Raw genomic sequence first — 20,977 nt, forward strand, 5'->3', positions numbered from 1 at the left:
TGTCACAGCTTGAGCAATGTGTGAATCAGTTCTTGGTCAGTATCTTTTCTTAATCTGATTGTGCTTCATTTTCCTTTGTAATAACTGCTTAGGTATTTGATTTCTTCACTTCTCTCTGTGTTTATCCTATCAGCTTTTAATGCAAAGAATATGCATTTTAAACAGTTTGTAAGACAAAGTATCTGTAGAAAAACTGTAACCCACAATGTATGAAATAGTAAATTGAGAATAATTCGGAACAGATTTTATGTATTTTGGTCATTTTCCCCGTTAGTCAGACTGTTTCACACTATTAAATCATCAGTAAATATGTCTTATTTGCTTTTTGCTTACAAATGCACATAAATTATGAATTTTGTTTGCACTGTGCTTAGATGAAGTAATAAATATAAAGTGCCTGTTAATCAAGTTACTATAATTGATTGCTTATTTGTTTTCCTTATTTCTTATTCTGCCTATTATCTGTGGGCCACAGTAACTGCTTTCAGTTTTGGTTTGAAAGTATCAGTTTTACCTAGCTTATAAAAGAAGCTTAATACAGATTCACATTTTATTCCCTAGATATACTCTAGTGTATTAGAGGTCACATAATTTAGACTTGATACTTATCATTATTTCCCTGAAGGAAGTTTACCTAGGCTTTTTGAATAGAGCTCTCAAGGTTACATGCAGCTTGTTATATTTTTGGAAAGCATACTTATTTTAAAGTTATCTCACTTACCACATCACAGCCAGTGTTTTAACTGTCGTCGCTTTCTGAGTTAGCCAGTTTTTTTCAGACCTTTTACCATTTGCTGTTCTCCTCTGGAAAACTCCATTTTATCTTTGAGTTTGGAAATGAGGAGCCTGAAATATTGGCAGTGTTTTAGAGGTCATTTTTCCTGTGCAGAATAGTGGACTATTATTTCTTTTTTAAAAATGTTTTATTTCCATAGGTTTCTGGGGAACAGTAGTATTTGAATGCATGAGTAAGTTCTTTAAGTGGCAATTTATGAGATTTTGATGCACCCGTCACCTGAGCAATATACACCGAACCCAATTTATAGTCTTTTTATCCCTTATCCACTTCCCACCCTTTTCCCTCCTAGTCCCCAGACTCCATTGTATCGTTCTTATGCCTTTGTGTCATAGCTTAGCTTCCACTTATGAGTGAGAACATATGATGGTTTTCCATTCCAGAGTTACTTACTTCACTTAGAATAATAGTCTCCAGTCCCATCCAGGTTGCTGCAAATGCCATTATTTCATTACTTTTTATGGCTGAGTAGTTTGACGTAGTGTATACATACCACAGTTTCTTTATCCATTCATTGATAGTTGGGCATTTGGGCTGGTTCCACATTTTTGCGATTGAAAATTGTGCTGCTATAAACATGCATGTGCAAGTATCTTTTTCATATAATGACTTCTTTTCCTCTGGGTAAATACCCAGTAGTGGGATTCTGGGATCAAATTATAATTCTTTTAGTTCTTTAGGGAATCTCCGCACTGTTTTCCACAGTGGTTGTACTAGTTTACATTCCCACCAGCAGTGTAGAAGTGTTTTCTTTTCATGGCATCTGTACTGATATCTATTATTTTTTTATTATGGCCATTCTTGGGAGAGTAAGATGGTATTACATTGTGGTTTTGATTTGCGTTTCCCTGATAATTAGTGATGTTGAGCATTTTTTCATATATTTGTTGGCCATTTGTATATCTTCTTTTGGGGATTGTCTATTTATGTCTTTAGCCCACTTTTAGATGAGTTTTTTTTTTTTTTTTTTTTGCTAATTTGTTTGAGTTCCTTGTAGATTGTGGCTATTAGTCCTTTGTTGGATGTATAGATTGTGAAGAATTTCTCCCACTCTGTGAGTTGTCTGTTTATTCTGCCGACTGATCCTTTTGCTGTGCAGAAGCTCTTTAGTTTAATCCTGCCTGTTTATCTTTGTTTTTGTTGCATTTGCTTTTGGGTTCTTGGTCATGAAATCTTTGCGTAAGCCAGTGTCTAGAAGGATTTGTCAAACGTTACCTGTTGATATGATTGAAGATTGAATTAGCTTTTTCTCATGCTGCCATAATCACACTTCTGGCTCATATTGAGCTTATGTAAATTCATGTTTAATGCTCCCCCATTGTTTATTTCTCCTCTGTTTTGTGTTCATATAGTCTCTTGCTCCAGTTATGCTAGGATTTTATATGTATTTTAGTTGTAGTTTTATCCTATTAATTTTATTCAGTTATAATATATAAAACTCTTGATTTTTAAAAAATTCAGGACATTAAATTATTCTTTTCAACTTTGTGCCATCTATGTATTTTATAAGCACACATACCATGTTGTTATGTAAGTAGTAGATAATAATGGACAAAGTAGGACAAATAATAAAATTTTAATATTCTAGTTTTTGGAAATTACTTTCCAATCTATACGTGATATATTTTGGGAGTTCTATATTTGTAGTTAAATAATACTTATTAAATAGAAATATATATTTAGCAGGTTTTCATAAAAGTTACGTATCATATTTTGCCTCCGTAAACATAATGAAATAGCAGTTTCTAGTGCTTTAAGAACTTATACTTCAAAAAGTTAGAGTGTTAACACTGTCTTTTCATTTTTCATAGGATGATAGCAAACAGGCACAGTTCTTAGCTCTGGCTGTTGTTTACTTCATTTCGGTTCTGATGGTTTCCAAGTACCGTGACATATTAGAACCTCAGAGAGAGACTACAAGAACTGGAAGCCAACCAGGTAGAAACATCAGACAAGAAATAAATTCACCAACAAGTACAGGTACTTAACATTGTATAATTATTTGAATTTTCACCATGATGTATCTCCTTTTTTTTCCACCTTTACATCTAGATTTGAACTGGACCTCTTCATAATCACCTCAAATATTTATGAATGGTTGGTATAGAAATGCTAATTTAGTATTCCTTAATTCCATGAAAATGTGTGAATGGTATTTCTATATAGTTGCAACATTCTCATTTTATTAGTACAGCTTTGGTTTCAGTGTTTCTCATTTATTAATATAAATCATTAATTTATACCATTATTTAATATTGCAAGTAACTCCTACTTTTTAAATATATAACTTTTTTAACCTTTATGAACATGGAAGTAGAAAGTCATTATAGAGTTATTAATGCCAAGGATAAGTCAAAATACACATCTTTATAGCCAAGCTCAGAAGTTAGATTTTTTCTTTTTTAGCTATATATAGTTAATTCAGTATCTAAATATTCTGTCAGTGATTTATAATCAAACATATGTTCTAAACTTTATACCAAAGTGGCCTCAACTAAAATCAAAGACTTGTGGAAAGTTAACATGGACAACAATGAACCACCTTGGGTCATGTTGCCTTTTTCATTTGCAGAAAATGCTCATGTTACATCTGTTCTTGCATTACTAGCTTTGCCCACTCTACTTGAACAGCGTAAACACGGTTTCCGGCAACTAACATTTTAATATTGGACACCTATCACTGTCATTTCCTTCCAGGTGTTTATATCAAGGTTGTTTCTCTATTGTTTGCAGTGAGACCTTGATAACCTAATGGTTATTTCATATACCACTGGATTAATTTGTAGTTGAAATTTTCTTTCCTAAATAAATGCATATGATTTATAAATATAATGGATATTTTAAAAAGTGAGTAGAAATTGGTGGTCAAATCTCTGCATCTTGTTTTTCATAAGCATATCATATTTCATATACCTTTTATTGATGTCATGTAGATATGGATTATGTTTCAGCTACAGTATTTTGCTGTTGCATGATACATGTACTTTTAACACATAAACATGAGAATTTTTCATTATAATATACTTTCGCTTTTAATTTTATTCTTCAGATTAAACATCATCCTACCATTCCAGTTCATGTTTTTTCACCATTTAAAACACAGACTTATCATCTTAATTCTTTTCATTTTAATGCTTTTATATCCATTATATGTACAAAAGTAATAGTGTAGTGAACCTTCTAGTTCTGATTTTCTTGTGTATTTGTATGTCTCTGTGTATGTTGCTGGAATTACTCTGCTTAACAAGTGTATTATTTTCTTTCTCTTAATACTTAACCTCTTTTCTTCAGAAATGCATTTGTTATTGCTAGTATTGTTTGCATGTTGCAGTAATATAGAATTGTCATGGATCTTCAGTGGACCATGTTGCAGGTTGTTACATGCTGGCTCAAATTTGATTCCATGATTTTCTCCACAGTTGTGGTCATACCATCTATCCCTCATCCAAGTTTGAACCATGGATTCCTTGCCAAGTTAATTCCTGAGCAGAGCTTTGGCCACTCATTTTACAAAGGTAATATTGACCTCATCTCCTGACCTGTTTGGGTATTCTTATTTCATGAATTGTTCCAAAATAAATATTCATGATATAATTGTTTATAAACAAGTATATACCTCAGGTTTCATGGAGATATGAAACATTGTATTTATACCTAGCTATTGAGAGCTAAGTATAGCTTTTATATTTGTATTTTATTACATTTCTTTAAGTATCATCTATAAATTAAGGATACCTAATTATATGTATATTAATATGCATAATGGTAGCACTCAGGAGAGATCTCAGGAGAGTCACAGTTTAGTAGTCGTGAGACTAAATGAGCCTAATAGAAAGGCTACTCTAGAATAAAGCTTAAAAGCATGACTTGAAAGCATCAAACTTGTAAGTTACTTAACTTCCAGTTAGAACAAAGCCCCAACACTGTTTAAAGGAATGCGAAAGTCCTTACCAAAAACCATAAAATTAAATGTTAGGCATCCAACAAAAATTGTTAAACATGCAAAGAAGGAGGAAAATGTGATGCATAAACAAAAGAAAAATATCAGTGAATAGAAACAGATTTTGAGACAACAGAAATAGCAGAATTATCAGATAAGGACATTATAGAAGCCATTATATGTATATTCAAGACTTCTTCAATGTAATGGAAAAAGTTAACATATTGAAGAGAGAAATGGAAGATATAAAGAAAAAAATGACAATTTTAGAGATGAAAAATACAATAGCCAAAATGATAATATCTTTGGGTAGGAGTAACATGAGATTACTGACTTCAGAACAAAGGATTATAAAAGGTAGAACTCTGTGATAGCTACAGGGTTTTCCTGTGTACACACTCTGCAAAATTCCTGGGATGGTAAATATGATGGTGTTTACTCCTGTGATTAGGTTATGCTGAGTGGCACATTAGCCTTTAAGAAATGGTGATTATCCAGGTGGGCTTGACCTAATCGCATGAGCTCTGTAAAAGAAGAGAGTTTCCTTCTCTGGTCACAGAACAGGAAGTCCAAGAGACTTGAAATGTGAGAGAGATTTGGCATGAAGGAGGATCTTTATTGCTTAGATGGAGGTGACCATCTTATTGCTTAGATGGAGGAGCAAGGATCTGAGGAAACCATATAGCTAATAGCACTCACCAACTGACAGCCAGCAAGAAAGTGGGGACTTTAGTCCTACAGCAGGAAGGAACTGATTTCTGCCAATAATTGAATGAGTTTTGAAGAGGACGCTGAACTCCAGGTGATACGATACTTCAATGTATTCCATAACTGTCTAATCATATGGAACAGCAATTTTTGGAACAAATAAAGCTAACAAAATATTTTTGTTACAACTTAATGAATGTACAGATATTATTTTTTACAAATGTGCAACCTTTGAACAGCATGATGAGATGAAAAATATTGTTTTCAACTTCACTGCTGACTGACAAACACATCTAGCTCTAAACTGTGTAAACCAAAAAAAAGGATGAGATTGTCAGCAAACATCGTCTGGAGTTTGTCTGGTGGAGTGTGTTCTAAAGGATCTGCTATGGAAAGTATCCTGGTGTATCTGACCAGATTAAGGAGCCTGTATCAGAATATTAATGCACGTTGTCGAGAAAGTCTTGCTATGAAAATAGTTTCAGTTACACTGAACAGTGGTGTTAGTAGCATAACAAAATTTTGAATTACTTTAAAGCCAATGTGGTAAATTTGCTATTATTCTTTGTATTAATTTGATATTATGGCAGATTATCATAACTGTTATTGCATGCTGTAGTGCAGTGGTTTTTGGGGGAAAGTGTCTGTCAAATATTTTTCATGAACTCAATGCTTCCAAACAGGGAAAGATATTTTTTTCATGGTAGGTGTGATCAAAGAACACAAAAGTTAAAATTTTAGAGGTACACAATTTCTGTGACATGTTTCACAATTTAATAATAATTATTGGCCCAGCTTGGTGGTGCATGCCTATAATCCCAGCATTTTGGGAGGCCGAGGAGAGGGGACGGTTTGAGACCAGGAGTTTGAGACCAGCCTGGTGGGCAGTGTAGTGAGACACCATCTATACGAAAAATTAAAAAATTAACCAAGCATGGTGGCATGTGCCTGTAGTCCCAGCTACTCAGGAGGCTGAGGTGGGAAGATTGCTTAAGCCCAGGAAGTTTAGGTTGCTGTGAGCTATGATTGTGCCTACTACACTCCAGCCTGAGCAACAGAACAAGACCCTTTTTCAAAGAAAAAAAATTATTAAGTATTCTGGTCTTTAGGAATGATCAGATTTTGTTCATCTTTCAAGTTATCACCTGTCACTTTATGGATTGGGCAAACTATTTTATATTTTATTTTCCAGCAGTAGAAGATTCACAGATAGCAAATTCATGGATCTGGAATCCATTTCTGTCACTGAAATATAACTTACATCTTGTTATAACTATACAAGATGTAGAAGAGTTTTCATTCCATCAGCATACCTGTGTGACACTACTTTCTCCTCTTTGAGTGTTACTGAAATAAAACAAAAACAATTTAAGTATTTATTATTCCCGAGTTGCTTTATTGCCAGTTCACCTTAGATTAGATAAATTAACAAGCAAAAAAGCTCATTGTCAACATCATAAACTTTATTTATAATCACAGTGTTTGTTTAAAATATTCGTATAGGCATTTGGGAGGTGAGGATCACTCTTTACCTAAAACTTTTTGTTTAGTTATGATGTGTAATGAAGAAAAGTTGCAAGTGTAATAGTACTTGTCTAAATTAATCCCCAGTTCACTTTTGGTGAACAACACAGGCCATTTTTATAATTGTGTTCTTTTTCTTTGTGCTATTTTGTCTGATTATATTTATTGATGTGTAATTTTATGTCTGCCTAATCAAATAACAATAACAATTGTGCTTTTGTGTAGTTTTGAAATTTTTTATTTTTTCAGTAATTTACTACAATTAGTAAGTAAAATTTTATATTTTATTTTCTAAATGTGTCAGCAAATGATGGATTGAGGAGATAAAAGTAAATTTTCACAAATAGTTTGAGAAACCCTCTCCTGGACTACTCTTCAGCTCCTTCACATCCCACGGCCTTCTTTCAGCTCCTTTTTGAGACTTTAAACAAACCTCTGAATTAGCTCTCTGGTCTCTTTTTTTAAATTTTGATGTCCCTTAGTTCAGACTCAAATCCCTTCTTGAAGTATTGCCATAGTTTCTTCATTGGACTTTTTGTTTCTAGGCTTTCTCTCAGTTTATTACTGACAATTTTGGAAATAACACTAACATTTAATACAATATAGTAACAGAGTAAGTGTAATTTATATACCATTTTAATATAATAAATATTTTATAATATATAATAACTTTAATAAAGTAATTTTTCTTCCTAAAATTCTCAAAAGGCTCTCTGTAATTTTTGGCACAAAATTAAAATGCCTTAACGTAGCAAAACTATTCTAATTCTGACTTGCCTCCATTACAATACTCACCTCCAAAGTGAATTCCTTACTCCTCTTACTGATCATTATTCTTTTATTTTTACAGTTTTACTGCCAATTTCATTGTTTTAAAAGATAAAGCAGATTATGTCCTTTCTTGACATTAAATTTCTAGTAGTATTTAGAGTCACAAGGACCCTAGATAAGATGACTATTGACTATGTTTCCAACTTTATCTCATGTTATTCTTTCTTTTGCTCACTATGAAACAGTCAGACTACCTTCTAGTTTTTTTTTTTTTTATTATTATACTTTAAGTTCTAGGGTACATGTGCATAACGTGCAGGTTTGTTACATATGTATACTTATGCCATGTTGGTGTGCTGCTTCTAGTTTTTTAATCATGCCAGGCATTTTCATGCCTCAGGATGTTTGTATTTTGTCGCTGGCTTTTGGCTCTTTTCCTTGTTTTCTGTGTGACTGGTGCCTACTCATTCTTCAGTTCACCTCCTCCAAGAGGCTTTCTCTGACTCGTGTAACTAAGTAGCTTCCTTTCCATTATTATTCTTTCTCATATCATCTTGTTTTATTTCCTTTCTTCTATTCAATGCTTTCTTTAATTGTTGATTAGAATGTATGCTTCAAGAGGATAATCATAACTAACTTTTTTTTAGTTTGTGCATTTATGTACAATGTGATATACTGACATTTGTGTACATTAGGGAATGATTAAGTCAAGCTAATTAATGTCTTCTTCACCTCACGTATCATTTTTTTTTGTGATAAGAATGTTTAAAGTTTATTCTCAGCAGTTTTCAACTACTGATACATTATTAACTGTAGTCACCATGCTGTAAAATAGATCACCAACACTTATTCCGTCTCTGTAACTGAAACATTGGTCCTTTTGGTGAACATCTGCCCAGTCCCTAGTAACCAGCATTCTACTCTTCTGTGAGTTCAACTTTTTAAGATTCCCTATATAAGTAAGATTATACCCATATTTGTCTTTTTATGTCTGACTTAATTTAATGCAGTGTTCTCCAGATTCATCCATGTCATAAATGAGAGGAGTTTCTTTTTTATGGCTGAATAGTATTCCATTGTGTGTGTACATTTTATTTGTTCATTCATCTGTTCATCAATAGACAATTGATTCCATATCTTGGCTATTGTGAATAATGCTGCAATGAACATTGGGGTACACATACTTCTTTTGAATACTGATTTCATATCATTTGGATATATACCCTGAAGTGGAATTGTTGAATTGTATGGTAGTTCTATTTTTAATTGTTTGAAGAATCTCAATACCATTTTCCATGATAGCTGTACTAATTTTCATTCCCATCAACAGTGTACAAGGGTTCCCTTTTCTTCACATCTTCTCCAACACTTACATTTTACATTTTGTTTTGTTTGTTTGTTTGTTTTTTGAGATGGAGTCTCACTCTTTCCCCCTGGCTTGAGGGCAGTGGTGCAATCCTGGCTCACTGCAACCTCCGCCTCCTGGGTTCAAGTGATTCTACCACCTCAGCCTCCTGAGTAGCTTGGATTACAGGCGTGCAACACCATGCCCAGCTAATTTTTGTATTTTTAGTATAGACAAGGTTTCACCATCTTGGCCAGGCTGGCTCGAACTCCCCACGCCAAGTGATCCACCAGTGTATGCCTCCCAAAGTGCTGTGATTACTGATGTGAGCCACTGCGCCTGGCCACATTTTCAGTAATAGCCATCTTGTGTGAGGTGATATTTCCTTGCGGTTTAATTTGCATTCCTCTAATAATTAGTGAAGTAGAGCATTTTTTTATATACCTGTTAGCTGTTTGTCTTCTTTTGAGAAGTGTCTATTCAAGTTATTTGCCTATGCTTTAATTGGATTTTTGTTTTGTTGCTGTTGAGCTGAGTTCCTTATATATTTTGGATATTAAACCTTTATTGGATGTATAATTGTATATGTTGGCATTTTATTATTAGTGTTATTGGCTGCCTCCATTGCATTATAAAAGTGCATGATACAGTTTAATAGGGTTTATGTTTTTTTTTCCCTTTGAGAAGAAAAGGAAAAGAGTAAAAGCACAATCTAGGGGAAGAGAAAAGCAAAATGCATATATACAAATATATTGTAATTTCTAGCCAATAATTTATTTAAAATAAATGAAAATTGTAACTAAAATTTGAGTTCTAAACATTGCTTGTAAGTGGGACTTTGGGAAGAGCAAAGTAAGAACCTCCAAAATACTACTTCTCTAAAAGAGCAATGAGAACACTGGCAAAACTATCAAAATCAACTTTTTCAGTTCTTTGGAAAGCAATCAGAGGCTTACAACAACCCAGAGGGTGTTAATTCAAGAAAAACTCTAGACCTTTATAAGAATAGCAAGATTTAGAGTGATTTAACTCACCTGTTGCCATCTACCTTTCCTCAGCTCTGTGGTTGCTTTGAAAACCAGAGGCCAGCCACCAGTGGTAGTTTTGAAAACCAGAAGCCTAGCAGTCACAGGGGATAGGAGTAGGAGTAGATTAGGTTTGGAATTCCTTAGAAAGTCTCAACCTTAGAGCATTGTAACTATTTGAACAGTATGGAATCTTCCTGGAAAAACTTCATTCACAGGGCTTATTATTATTTGACCTAATCTAGAGCTTGTTTAGTGAGAAAAGCCTGTCTCCAAGGTATTTGTTGAAAATAAGCAGCATTGTTTTTTTTTTTTTTTTTTTTTTTTTTAACATTGCAACTGCCTGAAGTGACAGTGCCAGTTGGGGCAAACAAGAACCTTGCCTAAAAGCTTAAACAGGGGTAAGAATGAGATATCCATATTCCCGTGGCTGTACTTAGGCCCAGGGAAGACCAGAGAAGGCCTCAATCTCTCACCTTTGGCTGACCTTGAGGCCCAGCACAAGAAGGAAGCACAGGCTAAGAGAGAGTTTGAAACCGTGGGATCATTGCAAGCACCCCCGAACACACACACACAGAGCCTCTGGCAAAGGGTGGAAAATTTATTGGTTCAAGACATTTAAGACAATGTCTGTGCAATCAACAGCTGACCACTGGGTTAACTGAGCAGAGACTTAAGTGGCTACAGATGATGGAAAACAGATTTTACAGAATTAGTTCAGGAAAATGAATAAACAGAACAAGAACAAACTCTTTAAGTGGGGTCCGATTTCCATGATTGCCACATTATGTTATTTAAAATATCCAGTTTACAACAAAAAGAATTATGAGACAAGTAAAGAAATAGGAAAGTATGGTCAATACACAGGGGAAACAAAGCAGTTGATATAAAATGCCCCTGAGGAAACCCAGATATAGAACTTACTAGACAGACACTTTAAACCAGCTATTTTACATAAGCTCAAGTAATTAAAGGAAGCATTTTCTAAAGAACTAAAAGTATAAGAGCGATATCTCACCAAAGGGAGGATACCAATAAAGATATATGTAATAAAGAACCAAATAGAAATTCTGGAGTTGAAAATTGTAATAACTGAAAGAAAAATTCACTTAGAGGGGTTCACCAGAAGATCTGAGATGGCAGAAAAAGAATCAGCAACGTGAAGATAGCTCGATTGTGTTTATCCTACGCTGAGGAAGAGAACAAAGAATGAAGAAAAGTGAACAGAGCCTCACAGACCTTTTTGACACTATTAAGTTGAACCAACATATGTATACTGGGAGTCCCAGAGGAAAGAAGAGAAAAATAAAGGAGCAGAAAGAAAATTTGAAGAAATATTGGCCTGAAAACGCCCTACAGTTGATGAAAATTATTAATATATATGTCTAAAGAGCTCAATGCACTCCAAGTAGGATAAACTCAGACCCACATGTTAACACAGCATAGTCAAAACATCAATTAGAAGATTTTCTTGGCTCTTAATTTTCTTTTGTCTCTTATGGGCATATAATTTAGTAATAATATTTAATTCCTGAATTGTATTATTTTCATGCACTTAGTGTAGCAAGCAAACAAAATGAATCATATATAAACAATTGCAAATAATTAATGCATTGCAGTATTTTGTTTAAAATGAACTTTAATGAGGATTTAAAATCCTTTTGTGTATTTTTTTCCTCTTTGGAGTTAAGATTTTAATTAATTTTGCATTTATGGATTTAATATAAACAAAATGAGTAAGTTAGTTACATACAGCTTTTTTATGTTTTATTTTAAATTACAGTGATTTATTTGCTTATATTATTATTTGAAGTAATATAATCTTTAGTGCTATACTAACAAGGTGCTGTATGTTTCTTTCATGATACTCCTTATTTAGAGAGTTTGGAAAATGACAATTTCAGTAATTTAGTATGTAAGACATGTTGAAATTCTTCATAAATCATGGTAAAACAGGATTTTTGGAGAAAGGAATGTGATACGTGAAGTCACTGTGTAAATATGATGTCATTTGCTGAACTTGTCCCCATATTTTTCTCAAAATGTATTAGATGAACTCATTATATTCGATGAAAAACAGTAAGAAAAAGAGGCATCTGGCATCCAAATCCCTGTTTCTGACAAGGTTAAGATCACTCTGGCTAGTAATGTTTCTATTCTGTGTGCTTACATTGCCTGTTGCTACAAAAACTGATAAGAGCTATTGAAAATGTACATGCCTGTGATTACTATAACCTACACAGATGCAATCATTTGTAGTTTCTCTGCAGTTCATGCCTAACTTCCTATTTAAGTCATGGATTAAATCCTCAAGGTACTTTAGTGTCACAAAGAGGTATTCTGGAAACATAAGTTATCTAAGTTGAAGTTTATGGTATCAGCTGAGAGCATGTTCTGTTAAGGATGTACATGCATAATGAGAAATTAAGGTAGGTTTTTTGACTACTGATCTGTTTTTAAATTGCTATTATAAAATATCCTATTGGCATGTAATTTTATTTCTATGTAATATCACAGCATGTGTGCTTTACAAAACATGTTTATTTGAATAAAACTTTGAAATATCAAAATTGCTACTTCCTTTTGAAATCATTCTTTTGTCAGCCTCAATAAAATAAAATTGAGACTTTTAGTACTATGTAAATATTTTGATGAGCTATTTGAAAATATTCTAATATTTGATTTCTAGAAAGTTTTAATTGTGTTTTATAATCTAGAGGTCAACATTTATGTTGAAGTTTCAAGTAGCTAGTTAGAAAGTTAAAGATATTAATGTTGATTGAAAGTCAAATAGTTGAGCAGAAAAGCAAAATATTATGTAGTTGGTGGCAAAAGTCTTTTTATGTGGTAGCTTGTGAACACCAAATCAGATTTTATTTCCTTAGATATTTTGTTTGCTAGTGAAATGCTTATATTTCAGTCTAACATAACTTAAGAAGTTTAAACTTTTTGTATAGCTGTTAATGTAACATGTCATATATAATGATAGTTAGACATTATATTAATGTAAAGTCAAAATGCTAGACCATATCTGTAAATTAGCTAAAATCACACTAAGTGTTAGACACAGCTATGTGACTTTTGATAATTAAACTCTATAAAAATTAGCCCATGCTAGTAACCATGACACTGTTCTGTTTTTGTTGTTGTTAGAGTTTGTGTTTCTGCAATTTACATTTTCTGTCCTCTTGTCACTATTACTGTTTAAACTATTTAATTCTCTCCTGATACTTTGCTGCAATTGTTTTCTCTCAAAAAATGTACAATCTATAGATGCAAATGTATGTTAAAATATATTCAGTGGTATATCTAATAGTGAAAATAACTGCCTCAGTCATTTTATCTTCTCATTCTAGATTTGTAGATTATTTTATCAACTTCCAAAATTTCGGCTACTGTCTCAGTTTGAATGATCCCAAAATGTATGGTTATTCTTCTTTTGACCTACAGATATAAATATCTTAAGAGATTCTGTAGACTAAAAGTGATTCAAAATTTAGTTAATTATTCTCTGAAGAAATCTCATTTTCTTCCCTTCTCAGTTAGTGACGTATCACCACTGTTTTTTTTCTTAACCTAGGTATTTCAGAAATATCCTTAGTCTTCTCTTCCTTCTCATTTCTAGGGTCACTATTCTAATTTAAGTCTTAGTCTTCTCTTACAAGGTTTTATTAAAAATGCCAAACTGTTGTCTTTACTTCTTACCTGTTTCCTTCTCTAGTCCTTTGCCTACTGTTATTGACATTGTCTTCTCAAATGCAGTTATTTTAATTTTTAATCTTGGAAGCAGTAAAGAATCTACCCTGATTTTCACATTGGTCATCCAATATGAATGTTTGAATATTATTATCATATTCCACAGATTAATCTGTTCTTTCAGTCTATCATCTTTGACCAAACAAAATTTAAACCTATTCATTAAATCTGAGGAAAACTATAACATTGCATTGTGAGAAATGCATATTTTAAGTTAGTTTAAATTAGTATTTGATATTAGGAATATTGAATAATATGAAGATGTTATTTATTCCTAATTTAATGTGTAGATTTGGTATAATATGACTCAAAAGAAAAGGGATCAAAAGAAAAGGGGGAGAAAAAAGGGGAATTTTCTTTCTTTCAAAACCTGGTAACATTTTTCTGATGCTTATCCTCAAAAAAGTATTATAAATTCACACTCTCAGGAAATTTGAATGGCATACCATTAGTCTAAATTCAAGCGATTAAAAAAACTGTTTAATAGACAACACGCAAGAATTGAGTCTGTTACTGACAAAATCCCTTCATATTGTTTATAATTTTTTAGTATGTATGTACAAAACTTTCAGCAAGCTGTGATCACACCCAACAATTCTATCATCAGAACACTTCTTTGTGTTTTTACTAGAGATTTCACAAAAGTTTTTGAGGTGTCTTTTTTTTTTTTTCTTTGAGACGGAGTCTTGCTCTGTTGCCCAGACTGGAGTGCAGTGGCACGATCTCGGCTCACTGCAAGCTCCGCCGCCGGGTTCACGCCATTCTCCTGCCTCAGCCTCCTGAGTAGCTGGGACTACAGGTGCCCGTCACCACGCCCGGCTAATTTTTTGTATTTTTATAGAGACGGGGTTTCACCACGTTAGCCAGGATGGTCTCGATCTCCTGACCTCGTGATCTGCCCACCTCGGCCTCCCAGAGTGCTAGGATTACAGGCATGAGCCACCGCGCCCGGCCTGAGATGTCTTACTGACATCAAGGTAGCCTATTTTCCTGTTGGGCAGTTTCCTGGTTTCTTGTCCTAACAACCTTTGAATTCAAAGAAACAAGCAAATAATAACAAAATCTGAGAAGTTATATAGAATTTACTGATTTTCAAATTTTTAGGAGATCTTTGAAATAATTTAGTCTGTGCTTCTCATTTTCAAAGATTATGAAACTTTCAAACTTAAATGTAAGTTTTAAGTAATACAAATAGCTAACATTTACTGAGCTTCTACTTTAAGCAAGAGCTGCAGTGAATTTACATATGGTAGCTTAATGGTATCTTACTTTATTCAAAATGATTAAGTAAGGACTGTTATCTCTCTTATACTTAGACAAGATACACTTTTCAAGGTTACTATTTAGAATTTGGTAACATTTTATTATATGGAGAACTTTCTTACATTAACCTTTGTATGATGAAATTTGATAGAAATTTAACACTAAAGATTTTTTGATTTCATTACTTTTAGTTAATATTGTATGTGTATTTCATTATCTGTATAGTTATATACGCATGTATGTTTCTGATTTAATTTTCACAGATTGAATTTTATATTTATTTATGAAGAATCAGCATGAGTATTCCAAAATATAGGCCTTGTCCTTGAGGAACATTATTATATTATTAATGTATTTATTCTTTTGAACTAATCATTTGACTTGCTTTGCATTTTGCAAGTGTGTCAGAATTTTATGTATTGTAATTTTAAAATAATATCTTCGATTATCTTGAATATTTCAGATATTATTAGTTATTGAAGTACCAAAGAAGGTATAAAATGACTTTATATTTTAAGGAAACTAATAGAGAAATATAAGACTTTCTCTTCTATGATTGTTTGGTAGCCAACAATCAAAGGATAAGAGGGGAACATCATATAATTATTATTTATAAGCTGCTTTAGGAAATTGTTATAAGAACTATTTCCTGATACTTTTGAAGGCATCAGTTTTGAAATGCCAGATGATTTAAGAAGCAAGAGGATTATTTTGATGCTCCTTGAACAAAATAATAGGTGTATTGGATGATATTTTTTTTTTTTTTTTTTTTTGAGATGGAGTTTTGCTCTTGTTGCCCAGATAGGAGTGGTGCACTGGCATGATTCAGCTCACTGCAACCCTCCACCTCCGCGGGTTCAAGCGATTCTCCTGCCTCGGCCTCCGAGTAGCTGGGATTACACGTATGCCACTGTGCCTAGCTTATTTTTGTGTTTTTAGTAGAGACGGGGTTTCACCATGTTGGCCAGGCTAGTCTCGAACTCCTGACCTCAGGTGATCCACCTGCCTCAGCCTCCCAAAGTGCTGGGATTACAGGCGTGAGCTATCACACCTGGCTGGATGATATCTTTCAACTGAGTTGTGTTACTACTATGCACATCCGTTTAGCAATTTTTTTGTTTTTTACAGGTTTTATTTTCTTTATTTGAATATCTGAGAACATTATATTAATAATACAATATTTTTACTGTCGAAGCTTTTTTCTGACCTAGTTTCTTTCATTACAGAAACACCTGCTGCATTTCCAGACACTATAAAAGAAAAGGAAACACCAACTCCTGGTGAAGATATTCAGCCAGAAAGTTCAATTCCCCATACAGATTCAGGAATTGGAGAGGAGCAAGTGGCTAGCATTCTGAATGGGGCAGAATTAGAAACAAGTACAGGCCCTGATGCCATGAGTGAACTCTTATCCACTTTGTCATCCGAAGTGAAGAAATCACAAGAGAGCTTAACTGAAAATCCCAGTGAAACATTGAAGCCTGCACCATCCATATCTAGCATTAGTCAAACCAAAGGCATCAATGTCAAGGAAATACTGAAAAGTCTTGTGGCTGCTCCAGTTGAAATTGCAGAATGTGGCCCTGAACCTATCCCATACCCAGATCCAGCGTTGAAGAGAGAAGCGCAAGCTATTCTTCCTATGCAGTTTCATTCCTTTGACAGGTAGGTACCGAACTTATTATTCACTGGGCTTTATACATACAAGGAAAATTAGACTTTGTTAATTTTAAAATATAAGGAAGGTCTTGAAAACTTTATTAATGTAGATTCTTATTACAAAGACAATCAAAATGATGGCTCAACCTAATCTTATAATGAGACATCTTAATAATACATCTTAAGAGGTTTCAATGTGATATGATGGATAGCACATTGAATTGGAAGTAGGGAAACATGGATTATGTTATATTCCATTATCAAAGGACTACAGTACATTGGGGTGTTATTTTTCTCTTTGGACTTAATTGTTTCATGTATATAATGGGGAAGGGGATGGGTCACAGCTGTCCAAGGTTTATCCTGGCTCTGAAATTCCATTATAATATTATAAAATACTATAATAATTGTTGGAGATTATATAACGTGCTTTAAGTGATAACATTTAAATTTGAACCTTAAATGGAAGTATGTGGAAAATTTAAAATTGTTTGTGATCATCTTCTTTATGAGATTTCCAATACCAATGTAAAAGCTGTATTTTGAAGCATGTATTTAAAAGTAAATATTTTTGAAAGGTATTTTGGCATAAATAATCGAAATTATTTATAACATGGCCCATATGTCATATGTCTACATTCAAATGTTAAATCATGCAAGGGATTTTTTAAGGGACGATTAATTTTTTATTCCAGTATATTTTCAATAAAAATGATAGTTCACAGAAGCAGAATAAGATATTTTATAACCAAATACCCTATGCATCTAATATCTTCCACTATTTGAAAACATGTACAAGATTAGAATAATATTTTAGTCACCAATTACTAACAGTAGTACTTAACATTGATCACTGGGATTAATGCCTATTCCAAATAATGTTTGCATGTTACGTATTAACTAAAAACTGTGATGGCTTACCTTTTAAAGGAAATCATTGTTACTGATGTTTTAAAACATCTTTTCATACAAAAAATTTATATATATGTATGAGGTGATTGACAATCAAGTTTTTTTTTGTTTTAGAAAGACAAGATCAAATTAGGAAATAAAATGTTTCTAAATGGAAATGTCAAAATATATAGTCAAAAAATAATATGTATTCCATATTGCTTTCTCTAAAATACCCAGATTGCTTTGTTCTAAGTAACATTTTAGTTTAGGGGTAGAGGATGTGGTGGTGTAGTCATTTCAGTTTGGATGAATTACACTTTTTTATTTTTTTTTTTGATGGAGTCTCACTCTGTCACCCAGACTAGAGTGCAGTGGCACCATCTTGGCTCACTGCAACCTCCACCTTCTGGGTTCAAGCAATTCTCTGTCTCAGCCTCCTGAGTAGCACCTGCCACCACGCCTGGCTAATTTTTGTATTTTTAGTAGCGACGGGGTTTCACCATCTTGGCCAGGCCGGTCTTGAACTCTGACCTCATGATCCACCCGCCTTGGCCTCCCAAAGTGCTGGGATTACAGGCGTGCACCGCTGCACCAGGCCGAATTACCCTTTTAATACACAAATATAATTTAAACTTTGCCTGTAAACACTTTTGGTAGTGTTTTACAGATACATATTGAAAAGTTGTAGAAAATGTAAGTGGCGCTAGTTATGCAGAATATAAAGATGAATAACATTAGTTTTATCTTCTTTGCACTTACAGAGCAGTAAGATATTTGCACATAATTGCTATAATAGATAAAATGTGTTGTGTCAGAAGTTTTAAAAGGTAAAAAATGGTAGGACTATAAAATGTAAGAAATATTTTTCTTTTTTGGTATTTTGGTATTAATATTATGTTTGGATGTTCATTCATATGGTAATGTCCCCTGGGTGTTCCTTATGATGTTTCACATGTATGTCACCTTTTTCACATACTTGGTTTATGTTTTCACGATACGCCTGTATGTGTGTTTATAAGTTTGTATAAACATATGCATGTAAGTATACGTACTTCTGTATTTCTATAAGCGTATAAGATAATATATAGGAATTTAAGCTTTTTATTCTAGTTAATTTTAAATTATATCTTTAAATGTTGGTAAAATACAAACCAATAAATACAGATGATTATTGTGGTTTACATATGAAAATCCAATGAAATAAACATTAAGTAAAATTTTTTTGTTTTAATTTGGGTTATTGTTAGAATGAGTTTTTTAATTAAAACTTTAAAAAGCAATCACCTGAGTGCCAATGTTCTTAGCTACTCAAAAGTTATTATACTTTTGAGAATATTGCTTTAAGAAAAATAGAACTTTCTATATGTTCCTATAGCATTTGTGCAAAATGCAGTAGGAGTGGAATCATTATTCTAAATTGCATAAGTACAAATGAAATGGAAGAGCACAAAGCATATTTCAATTCTTTTTAGGAAAAGAGTCCCTAGTGTAGTTAATATATGCAGTAGCTCAAGTACTATCAAATGTAAATGATGAGGTGATATTGATGAAAGGAGGGGATTGAGGTCTCAGGGGGCGCTGATGACGGATTGAACAGAAGCGGCCTTGCACTGCACGTAACTCAAGTCTGTCGTCTTCACTGCTCAAAGCCATAATGGGAGGTGGCAGTTTGAAATGAGTTGCCACGGCAAAGAGTATTATTTTTGAAATGCTTTCACACAAATCACTAGGCCCTGCATACAACTTAGTTTCATGCTTTAATGTCATCAGGAGGCACAAATTGGTGTGTCTAATTGTTTGCCACCTGCCAGCAAAATGAGCTGCCAGCCAGCCAGACGGGTTTGATTGTCTGTCAGCCATTCAATAGATTGAGAGTGACAACATCAGAAATTTAACTTCAAACTCTGAAGCTTTGAGCAGCTTTTCAGAGACATCATCCCCACAAGTGCTTCTGGACCAGTGCATTTTTCAATTATACTTCCAGGGTATTGCTACCATTTGCCTTATCTGTCTTAAGGTAGCTATAATTACATTATGAGGTATATAAACATATTTCTGAAGCACTAAAGTCTGAAATCCAAGTTATGACATGTCTTTTAACATCAGATTGAATTCGTTGAAAATGGAATCCAAGATGACAGGCTTTAGAATGAAAGTCCTGAATGCTACCAGTTTCAAATCCAGAATCTATCATGGATCTTACTTTACCAATAATGTATTTTTCATTTTAATCTTTGGTTGAAAAGTAGATATAAACTCAGTTGGTCACTTCTTTGTAACTAAATCACACTCCTAATAATATTGTACAGTCTCAGTAGAATTCATGTAGGATTTTACTTTTGTTAACCAGTTATTGGTTATATTGCAGACATGCTAACAATGAATTCCTTATGCTTATCCTGGATTTTAAATTTGGAAATAATTTCTTAAAACAACTGGGATAATTTGAGTTCTGTTAACTTGTGTTCTGCATTGAGTGTATCTCAGACCTTAGGATGGAGCATTGGTGAATTTCAGTGTTTTGAAGTGTATAATAAAAAATTGCAACATCAAATTCTTAGAAACATTTAGACTTAATTAAAATAAACCTTTTTTCTTTACTATTACATATTTCAGCAGATTATGAAATATTACATAAATGTTCTCTACATATATGGAAAGTGCTGATTCTTTTTCTTTTACTTCCTTCAGTCATCTGTGCAGATTAAGTATATATCTTTGATTATACTCAGTGATCCGAACAGATGTGTATTCATGAAGTATTAAAATGCTAGAGATCCTCTAGTACTGTTCTATAGTGAGCAAACACTGTATGTAAACAGGAAATACAATCATAAAACTCTAACAATTTTTTCAAAGTTCTGTTACTGTGAGGCAGAGATAAATATTTATGATGGTTTTATTTTTAACAGAAAAGCCTAATAATATCATTTTAGAGTTCTTAAATCAAGTTGCCAAGTTCTCTAACAATACTATCTTTTTGGATAGATTACTATATTTATTGATGGTTTACAAAATGTTTTAATTGAGCTATTATTTTTCATGTACTGTGTAACTTTTACTTTGGAGTAATGCTTTTCTCTAAAGCCACCGATTAACCTTTTACTTATCTTTTAAACTAAAAATTTAATCTTAGGTATCTGCATGCTTTTTAGCTTTTGAGAGTTTGGTGTGTGTGTGTGTATATATATATGTGTGTGTGTGTGTGTGTGTTGGTTCAGTTTTAATTTCCTAGGATTTCCAGAGATCCCACTTAGTTTCAACAAAAGACAAAAAAAAAAAAAAAAAAAAAAAAA

The 20,977-nt window shown here is 33.1% G+C and overlaps 1 protein-coding gene across 1 annotated transcript in view; it reads left to right on the plus strand.

Moving 5' to 3' along the window:
• LOC108520819 (neurobeachin-like) overlaps positions 1 to 20,977 on the plus strand; it is a gene marked incomplete at its 3' end in the record, with an annotated part of 416,387 nt that overhangs the window by 236,268 nt on the left and 159,142 nt on the right. Inside the window, 3 exon segments of the mRNA XM_017860362.1 lie at positions 2,608 to 2,776; positions 4,216 to 4,311; positions 16,355 to 16,793. Of these exon segments, the coding sequence (XP_017715851.1) occupies positions 2,608 to 2,776; positions 4,216 to 4,311; positions 16,355 to 16,793 (704 nt within the window).

Source organism: Rhinopithecus bieti, unplaced genomic scaffold, assembly GCF_001698545.2.
Source record: "Rhinopithecus bieti isolate Rb0 unplaced genomic scaffold, ASM169854v2 scaffold_54450, whole genome shotgun sequence".
NCBI classification, from domain to species: Eukaryota; Metazoa; Chordata; class Mammalia; order Primates; family Cercopithecidae; genus Rhinopithecus; species Rhinopithecus bieti.